Below are 23398 nucleotides of genomic sequence, written 5' to 3' on the forward strand. Positions count from 1 at the left end.
GCGCTGAAAGGCTACCTGACAGTCAAACAAAGAGTAAATTGCATTGTGGGTAATGTAGGCGGCAGGTTTTAAAAAGCAGTCCACTGGTCTAGCATTGCATTCCTATAACACTCCTATAACACAAAATGAAATCAGTTGAAAACAAATGATGCATACGAACCAGAGATAACCCTATTTTGATTCCACACATTCTTCTTCCTTTTCAAAACCTGGTGCCTACATTACCCACCATGCAACTCACCATGCCACTGAGTGACATCACTGGATGCAATTTATCAGATTACATGAAGCTTTCTCTGGAGCCACAAAAGGGTTTATACAACTTTTTTCACATATGCAGTAGTGCACTCCAAGACCTGTAACCCCACTTTAATGTGTAACATTGGTGGAATTAATAAATGTACATTGTTACATTTCGTCAGAAGTATCTGACACAATAAAACCATCTGCCGTGACAAGAAACACCTTCTCTGACTCAACACTGTCAAACTCTCAACATGCTTTCATCCCAACAAAGCAGGCTTTGCAGCAGATGGAGATTGAACGGGAGATCTGACGCTGAAAAAACATCAACAGAAAACAAATGCATGCCAAGGCTCAAACTCTTGGCTTTATCCAGATCTGATGAATCTTTGACAGAATTCAGCGCGGCTAAATCGAATCTCCCCGCTCGCATTTTGCTCCACTTGACACCTTGTCATGGGCGTCACATTCCCCTCGCTTCACCTTCACTCATCTCATTGCTAATGAATCATTTCACTCAACGCTGAAATGTCACTCAGCGAGCAAACATCGGGAGAATAACAAACCTCCTGATCTCTTATTGGGCTGAGTGGGGGGGGAAAAAAGAGAGGATTAAACATCATCTCGGACTTTCAGCACTTTTCAGATCATCAAGATTGATACTGCTTGCAGCGGCCGAGAGAAAAAGGGTCCAAGGACGAGTCGGCATGTCTCCTGTGGCAGAGGTGGTGTACTCTCACTGCCACGGGTGTGATGTGTGCAAAATGAGTGCTGACGTGAGTCTGTGATTCATTAGTTACAGCAAACTCACACAGACTCAAGGCACACATGCAGATAGATGACAGCATGCGGATGAATTCTTGGCGAGCCAGTGGCAGCTATCAGAGCCGCTGGTGACCTTTCTATGATAACAAGCTGTACTCGTATATCGATCCAGGGCCTTTTCACTGCAAATTGAACTGTCTAAAGTTCCACTGCTGCCAGGCTCGGTTTCTTGGAGTTACATTGCCAAGGGGCTGCCGAGAAATCTGAGCAGTTTATTTAAATATCTCCTTCTCTTGTGGAAGGATTTCATACTGACTGAGAACAAAAGTTCTGTTAAAAAAAAAAAAAAGTGTGCGTTTTGGAATTTATTGCTGCCAGAGGCCATCAACATCAGGATTTAAAAGTCCCCCTCGGATTGCAGTTGCATAACTTTTTGACAGCTTGACATGATAAATGATCACGTGACGTGATAAAAGTAATGAACTCAACAATCATCTCCAGTGTGTGCCAAAAGATATCCCAACAGAGAAAGGCAAAAGATGTCCTCTCGCAGGCCACCCTGGAATATTTTAAGCACCCATTTTGAGCTTTCAACACCAATAAAGGAAGGGGGGGAGTCACCCACAGAGGATCTTTAAATATCTCTTCAGCTGGAGCAAGATGAAGGGACTGCACAAAATCTGAGTGTGTCAATGTGTGCGTGTGAGGCTGCTCGGCTTCCCTTTTCATTAGGGCTGGTGAGATAGTACGAGGTGATTTATACCCATCTGTTTCATGTTGTTCCAGCCCATATCCCATTTAACCCTCCTCCAGAGCCAAGTCAATGCTGATAAATGAGAAGAAACGAGAGAGCGACACACAAAAAGAAGGGGGAAGGAATGAGAGAGAAAATGCAGAAAGAGGAGCGATGAGCGAAGGGGAAGTGTAAACTGAAATCCCATCCCCGAGTAGAGATGATTTTACATCAAAGCGATACATATCACGTTTTTCTGTACATTCTTTAAATACATAGTTTACATACAGTTGAAAGGACTTTTTCTTGTTACGGTCTGGTTTTCCCCAGTGTCCCTCTATTTGTCAGCACATCACAACTATGGAAATAGACCATTAAACTTGGATGGAGGATGCGTCTCAGCCCAGAATAGACCCCATCACCTTTTGGTACAGATATGGATAAAAGGATGATCCAGGAATTATTCCTCCCTTGCTTTAAATTGCGAGATTGGCCGTTTTTTGACAGTTTCATTAAATCCGCAGGATATAACGCATGGATCTTGGTGGAAAACAATCAGGCAGCTCGTATCTATGAGTGAGTACAATTTCATGCAAATCCAAATAAAAATCCAGATCTAGTAGATTTACAGGTGTTTTATTTGATTCAGCCAAATCCCCTTTTAAACTGTTTGACAGGATTCTTGCAGAGAGAGGTTAATGGTGTTAAGTCTATGGTGGGGACCGTTCTGCAGCCTCACTTGCATGATACAGTTTTCTACTCGGTGTTGGACTTTTTATACCTGAACCACGTTCATGCGTCCAAAGTCTCAACTAGTCAAAAACTGATGCTTTTGGATGGTGGGAATGTGAAAATGAAAAATCAACTACTTTGCAAGTAGGAGATTTCAATAAATAAAGAATTAAAGGTGTGGCTGACTCCCTTTCCCCGTGGGCTGTTGTTTTAGGCATTTTTGCCAAGAACTGATAATTGCTATTGGATAAAAAAAGTACGATATATCTTCTAGATCGCCCTAATTGCCTTCATGCAATTCCTGCCTGAACCCAACTGGTGTTATTTACTACAGTATATAACAACAGTCGAGCACAATATGAAACGAAAGACATTTGTCTATTGTCACACAGAATCTACTTTCGAATCGCACAGCCCTCCTTGAATTGTGATTGTAATGAATAAAAACAAGGAAAAAATGTCAAGTATTTGAACAATTTAGTGCCTTGTACCCTGTGCATGAGGCCTTGTTGGCCATCGTTTTGGTTGCTTCTATCAGACAGGAACACTCTTTTAGCCTCCCTAATGGTTTTTGTGGGGGTGACTGACAAAAAAAAAGTCTGGAGAAGAAGTGAGGAGCACAGTGCATTGCAAACTGCTGATGCCCCCAAAATATCTCGCTTTCACTGTTATTAAAACTCATCCATCAAGTCAACTAATCCAATCAATAGAGCCAGCGCAGGCTTCCACACTGATAATGCAATTTCCACATTACTAATCTACTGGCTTGGTTTCATAGGGTTTTTCAATTATGCCAGATTTAGTTTGCATGCTCAAATTTACATGAGCAATACAGAGATTCTTTTTTATATATATATATCAGTGAAATTGGTTTGTCCATACATAATGTGTATTCTGTCAATAGTAATGGTCATACATAAAAACCTTGACTGTCAAAGTTAAGAGCATTGATTTTCTGTGGATACTTCGAATCCAATACATCCATCAGTCTGCAGCTTTGGAGGGCAAAACAGTATTTTAGGGGAAAGCCAGTTCACAAATAATCCTAAATATGGCTGGTCCTGTCACCTGCTGTGTCACGGTACACTTAGCCTGCCTGCCTGGGTGAGTTGTGGCCAATGGGTATAATTGCACAGGCGCGCACACGCATATACACACACAGCCTGTGGGTTAATAAAGTAGCAGCAGTCACTGCACAGACAGGAACTTTCTATTAGAGCTCAGGCAACCAGGCGGCTCCATCCATGGCACTTTATCAAGCCATCAGTCACATCCGGCGATCGCATGAGCATGCGTGTGCGTGAACCTGTGCACGTGACTGAGACAAAAAGATATGGAAACTGTCATGGGGTGAAGAAAGAGGGAACCGGTGCGAGATGGGTGGGCGAGAGAGAGACGGAAGCTGGGACTGGGGATCAGTGGTGACAAACGATCAGGATATTTCTGTCTGCGTGCATTGATGAACGGTGCCCTCAGCAGCAGGTGAATTAAGCAGCCATATATAGAATTCAATGAGAATGGAAGTAATTGACCTGTCTCCTTCCTGTGTAAAATGCTATGCCTGCTTAGAAGTCCCTAATCTGGTCTGAGAAACAATGGGCCCTATTAGCAAGAATATCCTGCTGGTAATTAATGCAGAGAAACATTAATAGAAAAAAATCCCTGCGGTAAGGAGTGCAGGGTTCTCATTGAATTGAGAAGTAGGCATAAAGGATAAAAGAAGGTGCATAAAACCAGTGTGGCAGAAATAATAAAGGTGATAGGACGAGAAAGAGAAACTGCAAGAGAGCTGTCAAAAGAAAGACAATGATATGCAGGAGTGTATAATTGAACCGGAGGCTAGAACTGGAAGACTTGTACAGTATCACTTACCGATGAACGCCGCTGTTGCACATGACAATGTGCGTGGCTCCCAGGCGAGAGCAGAGCTCAGAGGCCACAGTGAGCAGCCCGACTCCAGAAGCTCCGCAGGCGGTGTACTGACAGGCAGCGGTGCGGCGACAGCTGATAAAACTCTCCATCAGACGGTAAAGCTCCTCCAGAGCATTCAGGGGACGCATCAGCTGGGCAGAAACAGAATGAGATGGGTTTAGTGCAGGATACAACACCAGATCCCAGGTTGTTTATGAGCAAAGTAGACCAAAAAAGAGTAGATGTGCAGATTGTGAAGTGCTTCTGTCAGGTAGATTCAGATTGTGCTGGCAATGCAGTGCTCACAGATTTATGATTCAAAGGAGCTGCTCACTTGGAAAAAACTGGCAATATTTTTAGGCTGTATCATGGTTACTGAAGAGAGGAACAATCAGCTGACTCTCTATCTAGCTTCCTTACAACTTTTAAATCTATACAGTAATTTCTAATTCCTAAATTTAAAATGTCTTATATACATTCTAGGACTGGAAGACAAAATCTAATATTTTTGACCAAACAGACTATTGGTTCTTTCACAAAATATTAACACAACATTTTTGATAAACTATCATCAGTAATGTGGATATAATGACTAAACGGGTAAAAGCAACAATTAGAACAAGCAGACAGTCTGTGATATCAAGAAAATGATATCACTTTACTTTAATGCTTGTGCCACATCATGATACATACATGATATAACGACATCTAAAATAGTCTCATATCACGACAATGATATTATATTGATCAAATGCTTCATTTTCCACTCTGGAGGTTCCAACATGTTACACGTGATAACACTTCCACATTGCAGCTTTGAGATCTGATCCCATTCTTCAGTTTTTCCATGATGTCACGAATGCAGCACAAGGCTGTTCTTACCTTATCTATGAGGGCAGCTTTGGGTGCAGCGCTAGGTGGCATGTTGGACTGATCAAGGTAGAAAGCCCTGGGGGAGAAACAACAGTTCACATATGGAGTGAATCTAACAGCAGTCGCAGAAAAAACAAAACAAAGTAAAGCAGTAACCCACTGCAGTAGATGTTGTTTAACAATCAAACACGTTTGTTTTTTTATTTAGAAGTCCCATTCTCTGAAAAACACACTGTGGCACTCATTTCCCTGCATCATTAGGTCATCGGGAGAACTGGCTGCCTTTCTGGGAAAAGTAGGCCACCTGCTCATGATGGAGCTCCACCATCCGCCGATCAATCATGAAAGTAACTTGGGCACAGCTCAGCAGAAACACGGACTAAGCATCCCTTGTCCTGGGCATCACTCCAAATGCCACTGCCTCACTCATTCATGGAGTACAGACAGATTTGGTGTCATTTCCCTTTTCCGCACACTGGAGGCAGCACTGGACCGGCATCCCTATGCAGACACAGAGGATGTATGCCGCAATGAGTCCATCTGAGGTGGAGTGCTGCTGGTGCAAACTCAGCAGTCTGTGACTCCATCAAATCTCAGTAAGCCAGCAGTGGGCTAAAAATAGGCACACTACACCACATTAAACCCCCTTGTAATAAAATCACATACTCCATTACTTCTTGCCAGAAGCGATAATGAAGTACAGCATACGGTCAATCTGTACAGTACACTTTTGTGAAAGCGCAAACAGTCAGGAGAATTTAGTTTTAGTGGATGCGGCACTGCCAGAGTTTGAGGGAGGGAGATTGTTTACAAGAAGCAGTGAGGCAGGGCTCATTCATCTGCATTCACTCTGCTATTAGGTGATTAAAATCAGGCCAAGGAGGCATTCAGGCCTGACGTATTATTAATGAAATTAATCAATCAGAGCTGCGTTACCACATCCCTGATTCAAGATTTTACAGTGATTATGAACCAGCCAAGTTGAAATGAAAAGTCATCGAGAACACACAGAAATGTAAACACACACACACACTTCACCAAAGTAATAATGTAGGAAACAACATGACTTAACATTATTGCCTATTTTTCTGTGATTCCGCATTACACAGATTTTAGCCTCTACGAACTGGGCAAAGTTCAGAATTGATTTCAAGGCACCACGTGGCTCAGCCCCTGCTTACATCTCTGAGATACTGACCCCTTTCACGACCGACCACTTGGTTCGTGCTACACTTCTACCTACTGGTTCTACTAGTGCATATATAGTACATATGAAAGGGAGAGTCATGCACTGATCAATTTTGAGGATTGGGCTATTCAGTTTCCAGCACATGTCTTCTTTCAGACTAGTGGAACTAAAATGTCCAAAATACACATTAAGATGGTTAATTTAAGTCAGATTTCTGTTTTGGAGATTTATGCAAAATGGACTTTTTAAATTAGATTTCCTCATTTCCTTTTCCTCTTTAAAGTTCTTTATTTAGAGGATACTGAGAACTAGTCTTGTGGGTACAGAGACCATTAGAAGTCTGCAATAGCTGATGAACCATCCTCCCTCATCCTTCTTTTAAACAATATATATCCTGTGAGATTTACCATTAACTGTTTACATTGTGAAAAAAATGAAGTTTAGTATTAGATATCTGTCACAGTTACATAGAAAGGACCCAAACGCAAGACACACAAAGGGGCAAGTGGGCAGAGGGGCATACCAAAGTAATACAAAAATTGGAAGGAACGAATCAGGAACACAGGGAGCAGGTGAGGACTGGGGAACAGGCACAGGAGCACAGGAGATGCGTGGTGGAAAAACAGGACTGGCGCACACAGAGAGAGAGAGAGAGACACTGGGAACAGGGCACTGCTGTCAGGGCTGATGTGAGCATTATTCATCATTCTTTGTCTAGTGTATGGGATTTTACTATATATATCTTTAGAGACAGTTTTCTCACAGTCTTAACCAGAAATCTCGAGAACTTTCATAAACAAAACTTTGCTATTTTACTCCTATCTATATTCTGACGGTTTTTACAGAGAGGCTTGTTCATACACCGTCCATGGCTTGATTTATAAATCATCTTATTACTCACAACATGAAGAAAATTGTATTTTTTGATATAAAAATTTAAAAAAAGAAATCCAAAATCCCCTCTGTAAAACCTCTTGGCTCTAATATATCAACAGAATTGAACCAGAGTATTTTGATCCATGTTTTTTAACCAATGATAAGACATCTGTTCAAATATATGCACATTATACTATATTATACTACTCATTTGCACAATTATACATCACAGTTATTAAAATTAAACGTTCAATTTCATGGTGACATCTATTAAATAAAAAATGTACCCTATCAGTGTATATAGTACACTTACTTCATCTTTTTAGGCTAATATGGCTTTATACCTAAAACAGCAAGTTTCCTATTCACTTGAGCTCGTTCACATATAAAACTTACGACGCAACACAAATCTATTCAACACAGATGAGTGACCTGTCCATTTTATATCCTCACTTGTTGAAGGTTTTCAAGTATTCAATCCCCATACGGCAAATTATCCTTTAACCTCGTGGCGTGCTCCACTAAATGACTGCCAGCAGAGTTTGCTAGGGGTTCAGATGTAGCTAACAGCCCATGTAATTGTTTCAAGATGGCCTTATCATTCAATTGATGCTCACGAGTTACTCCGCACCTCATGAGGAATACACACCTCTTCAATTTCCCTCATAAAGTGATGGCCACGACTGTCGAACAATCTATACAAGACTGTGTTTAAGGATCTAAATATTTGATTTCCTCATTAAAGGTTTGATAGTAAACACCTGGCTTCCACATTGGTTCAGTATGTGTTGTGATGTGTTGCTGTGGAAAAACAAGCTGCTGAGAACACGATCCTTGGGTCCTCTCTCCATGCCACATGTCTTAAAGAGATCTGATTCATCTCACAGAGTCAATAAGGTGAATTCCCCGTACATTTGGCGACAAGGATGGGATGGACGCTCCGCTTATCGACGCCTGAGTCTGGACTGAAGGTTAAACTGCCGATGGGAGTCTCAAGAAGACTCAGTAAAGGCGCCTCTGCGACAAAAGCACGAGTGGCGGACTGTGGACAGCCATCTATTGAATAAGTGACTACTTAAGTAATCAAATAGTCAGAAAGTCCACCAATTCCTTTGTGGTCTTGGTATCATATTGTAAGGGCTTACACATCATTCTCTTAAGAGAAACGAGGTTAAGTGAAGCAATAAAACATTACAGAGAACAAAAGAAAGTTTATTGGGATTTAAAACTTTCTCCTAAAATCCTAATATTCTGACTCTTACTGCAGATGTTTCTGGTTATCTGTCTCCTTCAGCTGTGGGTTATACAGTCATCAGACTTTACCTTTAAAGGTCTATAATAGAATCTATCTGAGACGACTAGACTAGACTACTTCAGCTGTGCACATGTGTTTATCTCTTTCAGACTAAATAAAAGCACCTTGTCTTGACCTTGTGCAACTCCTCCCGCAGAAACAAGGTTATAATACCCGCTGATTATCTCAACGCCTACTGTAAGATTTCTAAAAATACCATCAGCCACAGCTTGAGAAGCAGGGCCAACTCTCTACCTCTCTCCTGGAGGTCTCTGATGACAAAATAATGGGAGTCGACTACGAGTGATGTGTGGTTTTAAGAGGACCTGCAGTACATCTTAGCTGAAGGTCTTTTGTCAGAAACATTTATTATGGATGAAAAATGAAGTTTTAAGCCCACACACAGTAAAAAAAAAAAAAAAAAAAAAAAAAACCCACTGTGGGGCTCAATTACATTGCATGCACCTTACGTACACAAGGTAGGGTCTACTACTTCCCAGGTTCTTTAGCATCGAGGGGCCCCACTTTGCATAAGATTGTTTTAATTTCTTCTTATCAGCTGGCATTCTCAAACGTTAAAGCTAAAAAATAACAGCTCCCCTGGTTAATCCAGGTACCCTAAGTTCTTTAGGGTAATTTTACACCACTCAAAACTTCAACCCACCATCTGTCAGCCTGTGTGCATCAAACACAAAGGTTATATAAACTGTGTGTGATCAGGCTCATTATTCTGAGCATTTCCCTTCTTCATATTTTGCTTGAATCAAGGAAACTTAAGGTGAATTTTTCCTGCAGCTCCTTTTGCAATAAGTCACAACCGACAACACACACACGCACACAGAACCTGCCAACAGGTTTTTACATGAGACTCTAATGGAGGATTTGGCTGCAGGCCAGAGATGACCTGCTCTGCATGTAGCTGGTTTTATGTTATTGGGCCGAAGAGATTACTTAATTCTCTTTGTTTCTGCTTCCTTCATGACAATAGGACACTTGAGGCCCCTTTACAGCACAGGAGCATTAGTAGTCAGCTGCAGCGTCAAAGAAGAGGGATCTGAGGCACAGATGTTTTCACAGAGAAGCAGCGTGGGAATGGGCACATTGGCATGACATCCTCCATTTGAAAAAAGCACAAAGGAAGCTAAAACGATCCCTGAAATACCTCGAGTCTTCTGCGGATTTGGTTTCACACCCGTTCGCTCATGAGGACACAAGTTAAGTGTCTAGGATTTATGACGGTGTATGTGATCCTGCAGAGGTGCATGCTGGTCCATGTAAATCACTCACACTGCCATGATGGATGACACTCAGCGTTATTAAATCCCCCACAAACCCCTGCAGTGTGTGGCAGGACCACCTGAGGGCTAATGAGGGCTTCCAAGGAGCCCTAGCATGCGACAAGGTGATGCTTCTGCACTGACACCAGATAGGTGGTGTGTGTGAAGCGTGTTCGAGGTCATATCCTTACCCCACGCCTACTTCCTATTTACACCACCAGGAAAAATATTTATGACCAGCTATATGTCAACTGCAGTTTAATACAGCGCACATGCCAGCAAGAAAAATGTATTAACTCTTTGTAGGTAACAACTGCACTCAAAGACACAATAAAATCCCTCAAAAATATTTCACAAATATGCTGAGTACCTTTGAGTCAAGGAACTGCAAAGTCATTAGTGTCAGTCAAGAGCGGGAAACAAATGTCCACTCCTTGACACCACAAGGCAGACTAGTGTTAATGGGGTCTTGGTGTCGCATCTGAAGACATATTATCACTAAATCATTGTCAATGAAGACACACATGCAGTTATTGCATATATTACAATGCAAAAATATCAACTGGCTTAAAATGGCGATAGATTAATGGCCCTGACGCTGCACATAAGGAGACACAAGGCATTCTTGCCTCCTTGTAAAGGTGATTTTTTTTTTACTTGTTGAAAGGTGAGTCAAGGTCTTTTTTAAGAAGAGAAATGATAAATAGAACCGGGTTTCTGATGCTCAGCTTCACCAGGCTTCATAAACAAGGGTTCAGTGGATGGAGCAGAACGAAGCCCCACCACCAGCGCTCTTGTGGATTGGGACTCCCAGTGCCGGTGCAAAGACCATAGCATTTTCATCACTTCCTAAACCAGGCAGGGAAAGCTCTGTTCCTGTTGTTTCTGGAATAAAAATCAGGTATGATTGCTCGAATAAGAAGTATTTTTCATTCTGTGAGGAAAACCTAAAATGTCTTCTCAGGTTAGAGGTGGAGCCATCTGCGAAAACCCACCTTTACCAAACTAGCTTTACAATACTAATGTGAGTTAGATGGAAAATTAGGGAACTTGCTGCAGTGGCCACAGACCATGTTCTTACGGCAGCCATTTTCTTCACACTCAGGGTGGGAAGATAAAATATAATCTGATATTTAGCTGACAAGCTGGGAATCTGACAACAGGCAAGCATAGTCCAAATCTAGAAGGACATCTGGCCATATTTCAGGATAAAACAACATATTTGATCGCCATTAGCTTCTGTTAGACATCTGAGAATGTAAGCTAAGCTAATTCAACCACTTCCAAGGTATCGATACTGTTTGATACTGCCGTAAAAAAATAATGCCGTAAATTCATTCTAAAATATCAGCACACACATCTCTGACAGATTTGTTAAAGGAAGTGAAACACACTGGATTTAATCAAACAATAACATTAGGTATGAAGTAGTTTAATGCTAAGGTGAGCTATAGGGTTGTATAAACATAGGAAATTTGACGAAACGTTTTCATTTTACCACTTCACGATTGATCATCAACTGAAAAGATGATGGATAGTGAAAATACGGAGGGAGATTGGGACATATTTCAAGGTAAAACAACACATTTGATAACCTGTTAGCCAACGTTAGCATTCAACTACTTCATAGCGAACAATATTATTTGATTACATCTAGTGTGTTCCACTAACATGCTTAAATGTTTCCCAGCCTGCCTAGATATTTAAGAATCAATTCCTGCCGTTCCTGTTTTAGAGTGATGCACTATCAAACAGTAACTTTAGCATGGAAGTAGCTGAATGCTAACATTAGATGTTGTCTAACAGAAGCTAATGGTTGTCATATGCATTGTTTTACCCTGAATTATGGCCCATTGTCCCTCTAGATTTTCACTGTCCATCATCTGATCAGTTGCTGATTATTTGGAAACTGGTGAAATGATAATATTTTGACAGATTTAGAAAACAGCAGCATAACATCATCTAAGTACTCAAGCGTCTAACCCTGTGTGTGATGTCAAGGTAAAATGGCGTGAATATGGTCTGTTGCTATATGATTCATCACATTGCAATGCCCTGCCCTGGAGGAAGAGAAAAACCACCAGTAACACGAAGCAACGCTGCTGTTTGAGCTGCAGATTTGTAGCATCATTTCGACGTCTGGGACAATGGTGGGATTCATATTTGTGTGCTGAGCAACTTGAAGTGACGTCACACTATCTATGGTCTCTTGTTGAGCATATATTGTGGAGGTATCTTTGGAGAGCAGGGCCGTCAGGGAAGCTTGAATATATGGCTGGAGTTGCACGTTTGCGATGGCGCAAGCAGAGGTTGATACATGTGTATATCAAAGCCTTACCTGAGTTGGCAAACTAGCAGCTAGCAGCATTAATCATACAGCCCTTTATCCTGCTTATTCGCTCTATAAACCCAGGGTCGCTTCTGAACAACAGCGAGAGGACCGAGCTGTGCTCCAGCCACGGGGCAGCAAAGATAAAGGGCAGAGTGATCGAGCTCACTACTGTGCTGTAAGTGACACTCTGACCTGCAATGAGCATCAAGCATTTCTGCTTAATCAAGACAAACTGCACTGCATCAGTGTGATTACCGATTCCCTTCAGCTGATGGGAGAGCAGACACTGCAAGCACAAATGACCTAGAAGCTGTGACTGATGACTGTTTAACTGTTTAACAAAGCACAGGATACAAAAAGACTGTAGTAATAATAATATGTGAAATTTGTTGGAGGATGCCATATTTCCGAGTTTATTGCTTATCTTTCAGTCACCATGCCGTCATTATACAGCGTTAGTCAGACTGTGTAGAATTTTAATATCCACATAAATCAAGTAGTTTTATCAAAGGGACCATAAGATGTGGAAATCTTACTACTGCCTTGTGAAACAGTGCCAAACATTTCCTCGCAGCTGCCAAATGCATTTCAATTAGGAGAAAAGCCTAATGCAAGCAGTGCGAGCTTCCTGCCTCAGCTGCACCAGAAGATATCGATTTTAACACGCCGACTTACACTCACAGGTTAGTGTTACAGCCGCGGCAACATATGGGCATGACACACATACGATTCATCGAAAGACTTTATTCTGCATTCTTTCACCATGCTTTGTGCACCAAGTGTCTTGAATCAATAGCGATTCCCTCCTGAAACTTCCTGTCAATACGACCAAAATGAGATAAAACCACAAGCCTGTGATAATCTCTCCCTCTGAATAAAACATTTGCAGACTCTGTGTTGCTTCACCCCTCTGCACACTGCCCCTGTCGACTCCTTTTGCACACTCTCCTCCTCAAGCCCATCATCCTCATCCCTCCGATGAAATCTCCTCCATCCTTCCAACCTGCTCTGGCGATCTATATTCCCCTTTCGATATCCTCTTTACTGTTCTGTGACTGGGTCCTGAAGGAGAAGCCTTTTCATTTCAGGGCTTCTCATTTTTCAGAAGTTGCTTCTCCCTGCAAGAGTAGACAATATAGGCATTTGATAACTCAGCTCACAATCTGTAACAGAAAATGAGAGGCAATTACTTTATTCTCTCTGTGTTCTTGCTTCTGCATCATGCGAATCCTGCAAACAACTAGGCTGTGACTTAGCAAACTCAGTACATGTCAGGGTTTCAAACCTCTTCTCCCTAAATTCACATGACAGCCGAGTTGGTTTATGAAAGTTTGAAAACGTGCATTCGTCATCCGGCTAGCGCTGACTCCAGCGGCAGCAGCCATGTGCTTGTGATTTGGCAGCAGAGTTTATGTTTTGAAGACTTGAGTGACTTCATCGGGAAGTACAGGTTTGCTTGGATCATACTGTATCGTGGTGCGTGTAAGGAAAGTGTAAGCCTCATAGTGGTGTCATTTACCACTCTGAAATTGGATAATGCCCACAATGTATTGCATGCTAGCAAATTCATCAGGGGAGAAGCAAGACAAAAGACGTGCTTTCTTTTTGCCTTTTAACTTCTGAAAAGGTCACATCTTGACAGGGTTCCACGGCATAATGAGCGACTTTCTTCCTCGGTAATTTCATTAAAAATAAATTATCCCAATACAAGGTTTCTAAGTGAAAATGCTAATTTTCATCCTCGTCGCTGTTATTTCTCCACATGCAATGTTAACAGATAAAAAATTCACTTTCATCTCCTAAACAACAATGTCTCAGCGCTCATAAATTCACATTTAGGCCTGAGGAGTAATGGGAGTGCATTCAAGGGGATCGACGGCATGAAACCACTCAAGAAATCTCAGCCCCTGCAGTTCATTCAGTTCAGTATTGCGTGTGCTGTTTCTGTCTGTCAGTCAACCTCTGGCTCCGGCCCATAGTGTGGGTTTAACCCAACACTGCCGTGGCCGGGCTCCAAGGATAACGAGGTGCCTGAGGTTGGAACGCAGCAATGGAGAGGGTAGTGACATCACAGGCTGGTCTGTGGTCAGCGCGAAGACACATGGAGAAAGAAAATTACTGTTAACATTACATAGACAGAGACACTATATCCACTGACTGGTTAAAAACCAGCTGGGAATATTTACTTTGCTGTGATTGATGCGAGCAAACAACATGTTTCTGGTGCGGTTCACCTGCTGTAGTTCTGCTTAGTTCTTACTGTATTATTCCATGTGCACATGAATGACTGAGCAGTAATGCTGAATTAAAAGCGCTACTTGGGGAGTGGTTTGAATAACCGTGTGGTTGAAACCAGTAGCCAATGAATCGATAAGGCCATCAATAAATAAAAAAAATAGCAACCATTTCGATTGATTCACTGTTTTAGTTATTTTACAAGAAAAAATGCCAAATATTTAATAAGTTTAGTTATGTTAGTCAGTCAACAGAATGTCTTGAGTTTTGATGCCAGTTTTCTGTATTTTCTGGTAATTTGAAATGATTCATCATTAGGGGGATTTGTTTATGAGGAAAATAATAGCTACATGCATAGATAAGTCACCTTCTGGCATTAGTGGTGGAAGTAGCAATATTACTAAGACATTATTCAAAAATGGTACTTAAATGCACGGTATGTCATCTCTGCTGCTAGGGGTCTCTCAAAACAAACAATAAAACGAAAGAGGTAGTTTGATGGCCTCCTAAAGTAGCTTGGGATCATGGGAGTTGTTGTCTTTGCTGTGAAACAACCATTGCTGGTAAAGAAAATCAATCTGACATGGCTCAGGAAGAGCAAAAAACTTTGCGTAAAAGTGCACATTTCTGGGTTTTGAACATTGTAGGAAACATTTGCGATAATGTCGGTACACAACAACAAAATCTACAACAAAGGTCTGGTCATTTTTAGACATTCTTTTGTGGAAATGGTATATCTTTCAGCAAATGCATTTACATATTACAAGCAAAATGTAAGGTTTCAATGGTAGAAATAATCATTAAAATACCTCTCTGAATGTTACACTATTATATATTTTATTAGTGGATTATTTTTACTGATGCATTATTGCGCAAAAAGAATTGAACTGTTGTAGTTGGCCTTCATACATAATGAAGAGCAGTGACTCCCGGGGCCCACTGGTGAGCCGTAAAGGTACTGCAGGTGGGTCACGAGAGGTCATTTACAATGTATTTTTATTAAATTTGAAGCATGAAATATTTATGATTATTTTCTAGTGCAAATATTTAAACAGAACAATTTAATCACGTCGTTCTTCATTCATTTGAATTATCTTTATCTGGTCTTGAGTTCCCCATTGATGTGTATGACATCTACTGATCTTTGCACGCACTGCTGGGTGGTATTACATGAAACAATTCTAACACGCCATCAGAGCTTACATTATATTGCTTTCGTAACAGCTGCATGTGTTTACACGAGTTAAAATATAATTTCAAATTCAAATTGTTATCTGTCTGTGGATGGACTATTCATTTGCACTACACTGCCTCTGCCCAACCTTCACATAGATTTTTTTCTGTTTCTGAAAGAATTTAAGTTATGGAGAGGTATGAAGCAACATGAAATAATAAAATCTAACTGAAGGTCACATAATTCCACCACTGTCAGTCATCAGCTTTGCACTGTGTCTTTGCCTTATATGAGTCATTCACCATTTTGTGTATCAACAGCAGTGAGGCAAACTCCTGCTCCTGCAAACTTTTCATATATGTGATACCTTGTAAGAATTGATCCTTGTATACAATACATATGTCAACCCAACACCAGCTGATTCACAGAGTAGATACAATGTAGAGCTCAGAAAGCTGATTGGATCGAGACAGAATCAGGTAATGAGATTTAAAATGAGACTAGAGAGTACATAAGAGGAACAAAGTCTCTTTAACTGTTTCAATCCAGTTGTACTTTTGAAGCACGCTGTCGCCCCACATCCCTACCCAGCACCCCTCATGTTCCCCACATCACCAGCCTCACTCGCTTGCTTGTCAGTGCACATCTGCTCCAAGTTACCGCTGGAGCCTCTGCTGTCAATTCAATTAGGCTCATTCTGCACAGGTCATACTGTACAGAAACATACAGCATATGTGCACGCATAGACAAACACAGGCTGTTTTGAATCACATGGCTGAGTCCTGGATGTACGCTTTGAGTAATGAAAGCTTATTAAGATAATTTCATTTCAATAGGGTGCTGCAGGCGCCCTGACACAATGTATCTCTCACTGTGGTTCTTAATTAGAATAGTGACATTTTAGAGACTGATCATGCAGTCCTTACTGCAAACAAGGACTCAATAAAATGAAATGAAAGAGATGCCACAAAATGCCAATACTGCACTATTAAAAGGTTGTGGAGTCCCAGAAGATCTAGTAGACAATATTATCACATAAAGCAGCGGAAGGACAATTGCACTAGAAGGATTTAATGACCCAGCACAATGTGGTATGTGTGGAAATCTGACAGAAATTATGCTTGAAATTCTTTTCACTCATCCCGCTAAACACTATGAGCAAATTAAAAACCATCCCCGGAAAGCAACCCAGCAAATTAATGTTTTTGTTGTGGCACTGATGTACTAAATCATTCGCCCGCCCCAATGCAGATTGTCCCTAAATAACATGATGACGTTTCGCTGTGTTCTGTGTTTAATTATCCACACAATCAGCAGCAGATGTTGAGTCGAAGCCGACATGTCGACTGGTGGCCATCGTAGGTATTCAGGGAGGGAACTCACTCTGGCTGGGCCTCATACGGCTTTCCAAGAGTGTGAACAATTCTTTCTAGATGGTATCAGAGAGTATCGTTTCATCTTGATGAGCAGTATCTGTAGTGAGTAGATTGGCAACTGGGCTGGCACCAAACTTAGATCTATGATAACAGGATCAGATGTAAGTGTGTCTATAAAGGACATTGTAGGACATTTTGCCAGAGCCACATATCATTTCTTCAAAGTCTACAATATTTCCTAAAAGATGAATTCTTAATGTGTATCCTTTCACATGAAGCTGGTTTAAATGTGACTTTCCGTCAGCTAGCATCTGATACGAAGCTAAATTGATATTCAGTCAGCATGCTGTATAGCCCTGACACTCGCTCACACATCCAGGAGATTAAATAAAGCCCAGCCTTTATTTTCAACCCCCAGAAGTGTCCATTTCTTCCTTTCTGTTTGCACCTCATTAAATTATCCATGCCCGGCCAATCACAGAGGCTCTCGGGTGTACGGCAAACCAAACGGGGTGCGAGTTAACCAAGTGCAGCAGCTGTGCAGAGGCACTACATCAGCGCTGGTAACACGCTGGGAACTCTCATCCAATCACTGCCGCTCCTGCTGCGTGTGTTCGCAACCAATCATAAAACATTCCCGCTGTGTCTCTCTCAGCCAATCACCTTGAGGCCCTGCTGGGCGCTGAGAGTCAAGCACGACTGGCACAAGTTGTGTTGATTTATATATTAAAGTAAAACAGCCAAATCACGCAGCCTCAAAGTAATGTGTGTGTGTGTGTGTGTGTGTGTGTGTGTGTGTTTTGTATAACATACCTCAGTCTCTTGTAGTACTGTTTCACTTTATCCAATGAGGCAGCATTGATTTGGGCCTGGTATTCTTCCACTGACACATTGTCTCTGTAGTAGTAACCCTCCATACTCTCCAGTGCTGCAGACAGATCAAACCAAAGAGCGAAAAATAAAGTAACATTCATCTCTGCGCTCCAATGCCGACTTAAGTACCCTAACCAGGCTTCCTGTACCTTGCGTGAAGAGCACAGGGTAGATTTTGATGCCCCCTCCGTTTCTCAGCCGGTGAGGCAGCTGGGAGAAGTAGAAACTCTCAAGGTAGAAGCAAACCTTCAAGGTCTGACGAGTGCCCTCCACCTGGTACGACATGGGCATGTCTGCCAGAAGAGATGATACATATTTAGACCACTCTTTTAAGCTTAATCTTGTTTTCCTAAATTGTTTTAAAAAACAAAATGTAAAAAAAAACAGAATGTCAAATGTAAGTACATACTGGCCACAAGCGGCTCCCCTTCAAATTGCTGGAAGTAGAAGGTGACCTTCTCCAAGTCGATAAGGGCCACCTGAGTGTCCTCCAACATGGCCTGCTCATCAGTCTGATGAGAGAAAGATAGCATGCTAGTGAGAGTGTAGAGGTGAAGAAAGCATTAAGAACATTTTTTTGGTCAAAGAGAAAGCTCACAAAATACAAATTAAAGGGGAACATCGTCAACTATACACATCAAAGTCTTTTTACAGTTCCTGAGGATTACTACTACAACTGAAAGTACACATTAAGCAGAATGGCCCCTTTCTAGCAGCCTAATTACAGCCAAGAAACTTAAATTCTGGGAGAAAAAGGAGGTTCTCACAGTCAAGTAGACTCTTAATGAGTTGATCAATACCCTGCTCCTTGACAGAAATCGATTCTTGTTAAAGAATTAACATTTACTGTTCTACAAGATCGGGCTCTTACTAATGATTTAAAGGCCGAACATTAATCCCTGAGGAACACCTCAGACAACTTGTGTTTTCTTGACCACCAAGTTGTTTTTCACTGGATCTAGCCACTCAGACTGTGAAAGGGGCAAGAAAACAAAAAAGGCACCACATGTATTCAGGAGGACACTGCATTCTGTCCACTGGAAGAGCACCGTAGAGGGCGCTTTATCATGTTTCATCTACCACAGGTGCATCTAAGAGGACACATAGATATTGTTTGGATTAACTCTAGGCTTTATTGGCACAAGTGTAAGACTAGTATTAGTTAGGGACCTCTAGTACTTTGTAAAAAATTGAAGAGGTTTTCTGGGATCTTAAGCCTGTGCGAGCTCAGCAGAGGTCACATGATAACATTAGTCGTGTACGAATGAACATTTCAGTGATTCAGGGTTTTATTTCTTTCTTTCTTTTCAAACATCTGTTTTCTGTTGTCAGACATCTTAAAAAAAGGTTGTCATATTCAACAACAGCCACAAAGAATCTGTGGCTTGACATAAATGAGCTGCAAATGCGTAGTTATGCTTGGAACATTCGCAGAAAGTGGGCAAAACAACCCTATAATGTATTAATATTGTGGCTACTTAAGGATAGACACTTTACTTCTGAAAGTCGACGCTAAAAGAGGCCTTGACATCATAATTATTAAATCACATGAGTTCCCCTGCATGTGTGACAGCGCATGTATGCTCATGTCTTCGTCTGTTTTCACGTTTGCTTCAGCTTGTTTGTTTATACCTCTGATTGTTTGTACATGCGCTTGTTTCCTTTTCAAACATGCACTTAGCATCCTAACACACACAAACAAGCACATGCGCTCGTGGCGAAAGCGAAAGTGCCTCCAATACATTTCGGATCGTGACGCCCCGCACTCCTCCGTCACACCTCCGTCACACCTCCCTTCCCCTTCTCTTTCTTCTTCCTTCATCCACCACATGCAGAGGGATAACCAGAGCAGTGGTGAAAGAGGATTAGGGTCTTTGTTTTTTTCCTAAAGACACATTTGAGATGGCCGGACATGTGACAGAGGAGGACCCGCTGCCCTGCTGCGTGTGGGCAAGTTTATCTCATAGGGTGTCACATAAACACACACATTCAGCATACACTAAAAAACCTAACATAGTCACACACATCCACAGCATCCCAGTTTTTGTGCCTTTCATGTGATGCCCTAAAAAGGAGTGTGCCGAGATTTCACTGGAATCACCTGCAGGTACTGAGACCCTGTTTTGTTCCGCGGGGACACTTGAAAGAGAAATGTCTTGAGAAATGAAGGGGAAAAAGAGAGACAGCACTGCAGGATGAGAAGGGAAAATGAATCAATGATTTCTGGGGATCTGACGTAAGCTGCCAAAATACACTTTTAAAAGCACTTCCTGTGTTGCTAATTCCCAGTGAACAAAGACAGAAATAGAAAACTAAATCGAAATACCTCACCCCAATAAAAACATGTTTTTCTATGTGGTTGATGATGAGAAAAGAAATAGATGGAAAAAGGACATAAATGCTTTGGAGGAATATATCACAGTCCTGTGGCAGCTTGAGATCCAGTTTCTCTATCATGGCTGAAAACTTGAAAATTATTTAGAAAATTCTTGGAGGGAAAGGTTAATATGGATCGGAGCGAGGTCACGGTGTGGGCGCTTGGCCTGATTTCAGCAATCCACTGTGGCTGTTCAGAGTGAACTCCTTTTCAGATGGTCTTTTCACTGCACTAACTTAAATCCAGGTAGGAGAAAAAAGCCAAAAGACGACTCGATTTTGAGTTTTCCAAAATAAGATCAAATACTCACTTACAGCAGTCAACGTTATAGGTTATATTCTAGTCGTTATCACTCATGAATTGCATTTCATTTAGGCTGCCAGGAGTGTCAAAACCTTTCTTAAATTGTGAGATGGTGATTTGGATTAATTTGAGAAATTTTGCGTGTTTAAATCCTCGTGCAGAGGTGCAGATTCGGGGTGACAGTAAACCAGTAAAGCAGTACCAGTACAGTTTAGCTTTTATGCTCAGAGACCCTGGAACAGTCCGCCCGAGGACCTGAGAGATGCTGGAAGTGTTGAAATCTTTTCACATGAACTTAAGACCTGCCTAAGAATGGTTGACAGACAATTTTTACTTTTACTTTATTCACTATTTTCTATTGTATTTATGTTGTAGTATTTGATTCTATTTTATTACGTCAGTTACTTAATTATTTTAAAATATCATCTAATGTTGTTTTATTTCCCTCTCATCAATTGCATTAGCTTTTTAAACATTCTTCTTATGTCTGACATTAGGTAATATGTACCAATTCCAGCAGCAAGTTTACATGACCCAAATGAACAGAGGTCGACAGAAACTGTACGAGTTAGACCTTTTCAGACCTGAACTGCAGTTTGACGTTCTTCCACAACATCCCCAGACAACAGTTCCAACTCAAACAATATCCAAATGATCAGACCACATCCTTAAACAGTCATCAAAGAACAGTTCATCCATCGGCATGGCGGTGAGTGGGCAATGACTTAATTGTTATTTTTGGGTTAACTTATCCTTTAAGCTCAGCACATTTTAGGAGCCTGACAGTGGCATCATGAATGATGATCTTAAAAATTAAACGAATAGATGGACAATGACATCATTTTATATCAGGATGTGAGTGCTACACATGCTGGTACACACAGATAAAGCCTCTATATACAAATGTATGTATTGTTATATTTGGCTGTATTTCCTCAGTTTTTAATTTGTGTATTCAGACAGCAACTCCTTTTTTTCTCAGAGTGTCTGTTAAAGCGGATTAACTGAGAGCTGAGGCTGGTCTGGTGCTCACCAGATTGGGGGAGAGGAGGGACTGGAAGTGGAAGAGAAGCCCAGCGCTGGCAATCTGCTCCAGCCAACGGCGGCTGGCTTCCTGGGCCTCCTGAAGGTCCTGGGGGTCCGAGCCGTCCCCGTCCTGGTCTATGCCTACATGGTGGAACTGAGATTGGACACATAAAAAGAGGTCAAAGAGTGAGCTGAGGTAAAGGATCAACCAAAAATAGATATTCTCATTATTCAATTCCAGATCAGATATGTGTGTAGTTTACCTGGTTGAGGACGGCCAGTAGGTGCTCTGAGAAGGCACAAACAGCCGCGACTAGAGACTGACAGAACACCATATCTCGACGCAACTGGATCTCTGAGTCTGGAGGAAAAGAAAAAGGACATGAGGCTTATTGGACAAAAGAAGTTTAAAGGTGAGGTAAATGTAAAAAAACAAACAAAAAAACAAGTAGTGATGAGCAGCATGAGTTTGTTATTACAATTAAACTTCTCAGACTTTATAGGTTAGACTCTGCGCTGTGGTAATTTTAAGCTTTCAATAAGGTGACAAAAAGCCGCGGCTGCTTTCTTTTTAATCTGCTGGGTATTAAATATTGTATCAGGGAAAAAAAAAAAGAGAGAGAGCAAATGACAGGTGTGCCCGAGTGAAAAATAATTGGCTGCCATAATGTCCTGAGAAATAGGCCCCCTGAAAAAGTTCAGCAATTCAGTGAGTTAAAAATGAGTTCATGAACTCCTCAGAAATGAATAATGTGTCACGAGGAACGACTGCAAACTCTTTGACACTATTCACTAATACCACCAAAATCTTAGAAAATATATATACTTTTTTCACTTTTTCTTATTAATTTATAGTTCCTGGAGGCATGTAAAGGAACATAACACATGATTGACAGCTGAGCTTTGCAGTGCTGCAAGGTTTGATGTGGATTTTCACAAGAACACAAGCAGAAAATCAATTTAAATGACACAGTAAACATGTGAAATAAAGAAACAGAGGGGATACCAGGGATACCTGTACTTATTGTAAGTACAATTTTGCGGTACTTGCATTGTACTTGAGTGTTTTCATTGCATGCTACCTCACGCCTTGTACTTTATGACATGTATGGGTTTGCAGATTCCGATTATGAATACAGAATATAAATATGAAAAGGAAAAGACAGAAAAAGGAAACATAAAACAGAAGCAATATTTAAGAGACTAACAAATGAAAGCGTCATTTATTGTAATATGTTACAATATTACAATTACTTATGTTTTAAGTATATAAGGCTAATAGCTTTAACTTTATGCAGGACTTGTAACAGGACAGTATTTCTAGTGTGTTATTGCTTTTACTTCGCAATTGCAACTCGCAATTGACAATAACTTTAACTTTATGCAGGACTTATAACAGGACAGTATTTCTAGTGTGTTATTGCTTTTACTTCGCAATTGCAACTCGCAATTGACATCTTAATAAATACTGATTGCACAGTTGAAGCAAAGTGACGTCATCTGCATATAGATTGGTTCCCTGTGAACCTCGCTTTCACTTTGCTACTCGGCCTGTCAATGGGCTTGATTACAGCACAAAGGAAGCACGTCTGCCATTGTGCACTCAGAACAGGAAGAGACATTGTTTTCCCATGTTGCTATCCCCAAGTAACGATGGCAGAACTGGTGAAAGTGAAGAGGGAGAGTGATAGAAGGAGTAAAACAAGGGTGAGAGGACAGCATTCACTCTGTCCTCCCCAATATGTGTTTTTGAGAAGGTTCCTTACTTCTAAACCAGAAAGTAACAAAACCAGCCTGCTTATTAATATA

At 41.2% G+C, this 23398-nt stretch overlaps 1 protein-coding gene across 3 annotated transcripts in view; it reads right to left on the bottom strand.

The window, feature by feature from the left end:
• Positions 1-23398, bottom strand: part of prex2 (phosphatidylinositol-3,4,5-trisphosphate-dependent Rac exchange factor 2) — a 103825-nt gene that overhangs the window by 7585 nt on the left and 72842 nt on the right. For all 3 annotated transcript variants that reach the window (XM_030398749.1, XM_030398750.1, XM_030398751.1), the window contains 7 exons: positions 21853-21950; positions 21597-21743; positions 18293-18395; positions 18033-18176; positions 17824-17938; positions 5267-5333; positions 4346-4536 (listed from right to left, as the gene is read on the bottom strand). In XM_030398749.1, the coding sequence (XP_030254609.1) occupies positions 4346-4536; positions 5267-5333; positions 17824-17938; positions 18033-18176; positions 18293-18395; positions 21597-21743; positions 21853-21950 (865 nt within the window). The remainder of the gene's footprint in view (positions 1-4345; positions 4537-5266; positions 5334-17823; positions 17939-18032; positions 18177-18292; positions 18396-21596; positions 21744-21852; positions 21951-23398) is intronic.

Source organism: Sparus aurata, chromosome 19 (genome assembly GCF_900880675.1).
Source record: "Sparus aurata chromosome 19, fSpaAur1.1, whole genome shotgun sequence".
Lineage (NCBI taxonomy): Eukaryota > Metazoa > Chordata > Actinopteri > Spariformes > Sparidae > Sparus > Sparus aurata.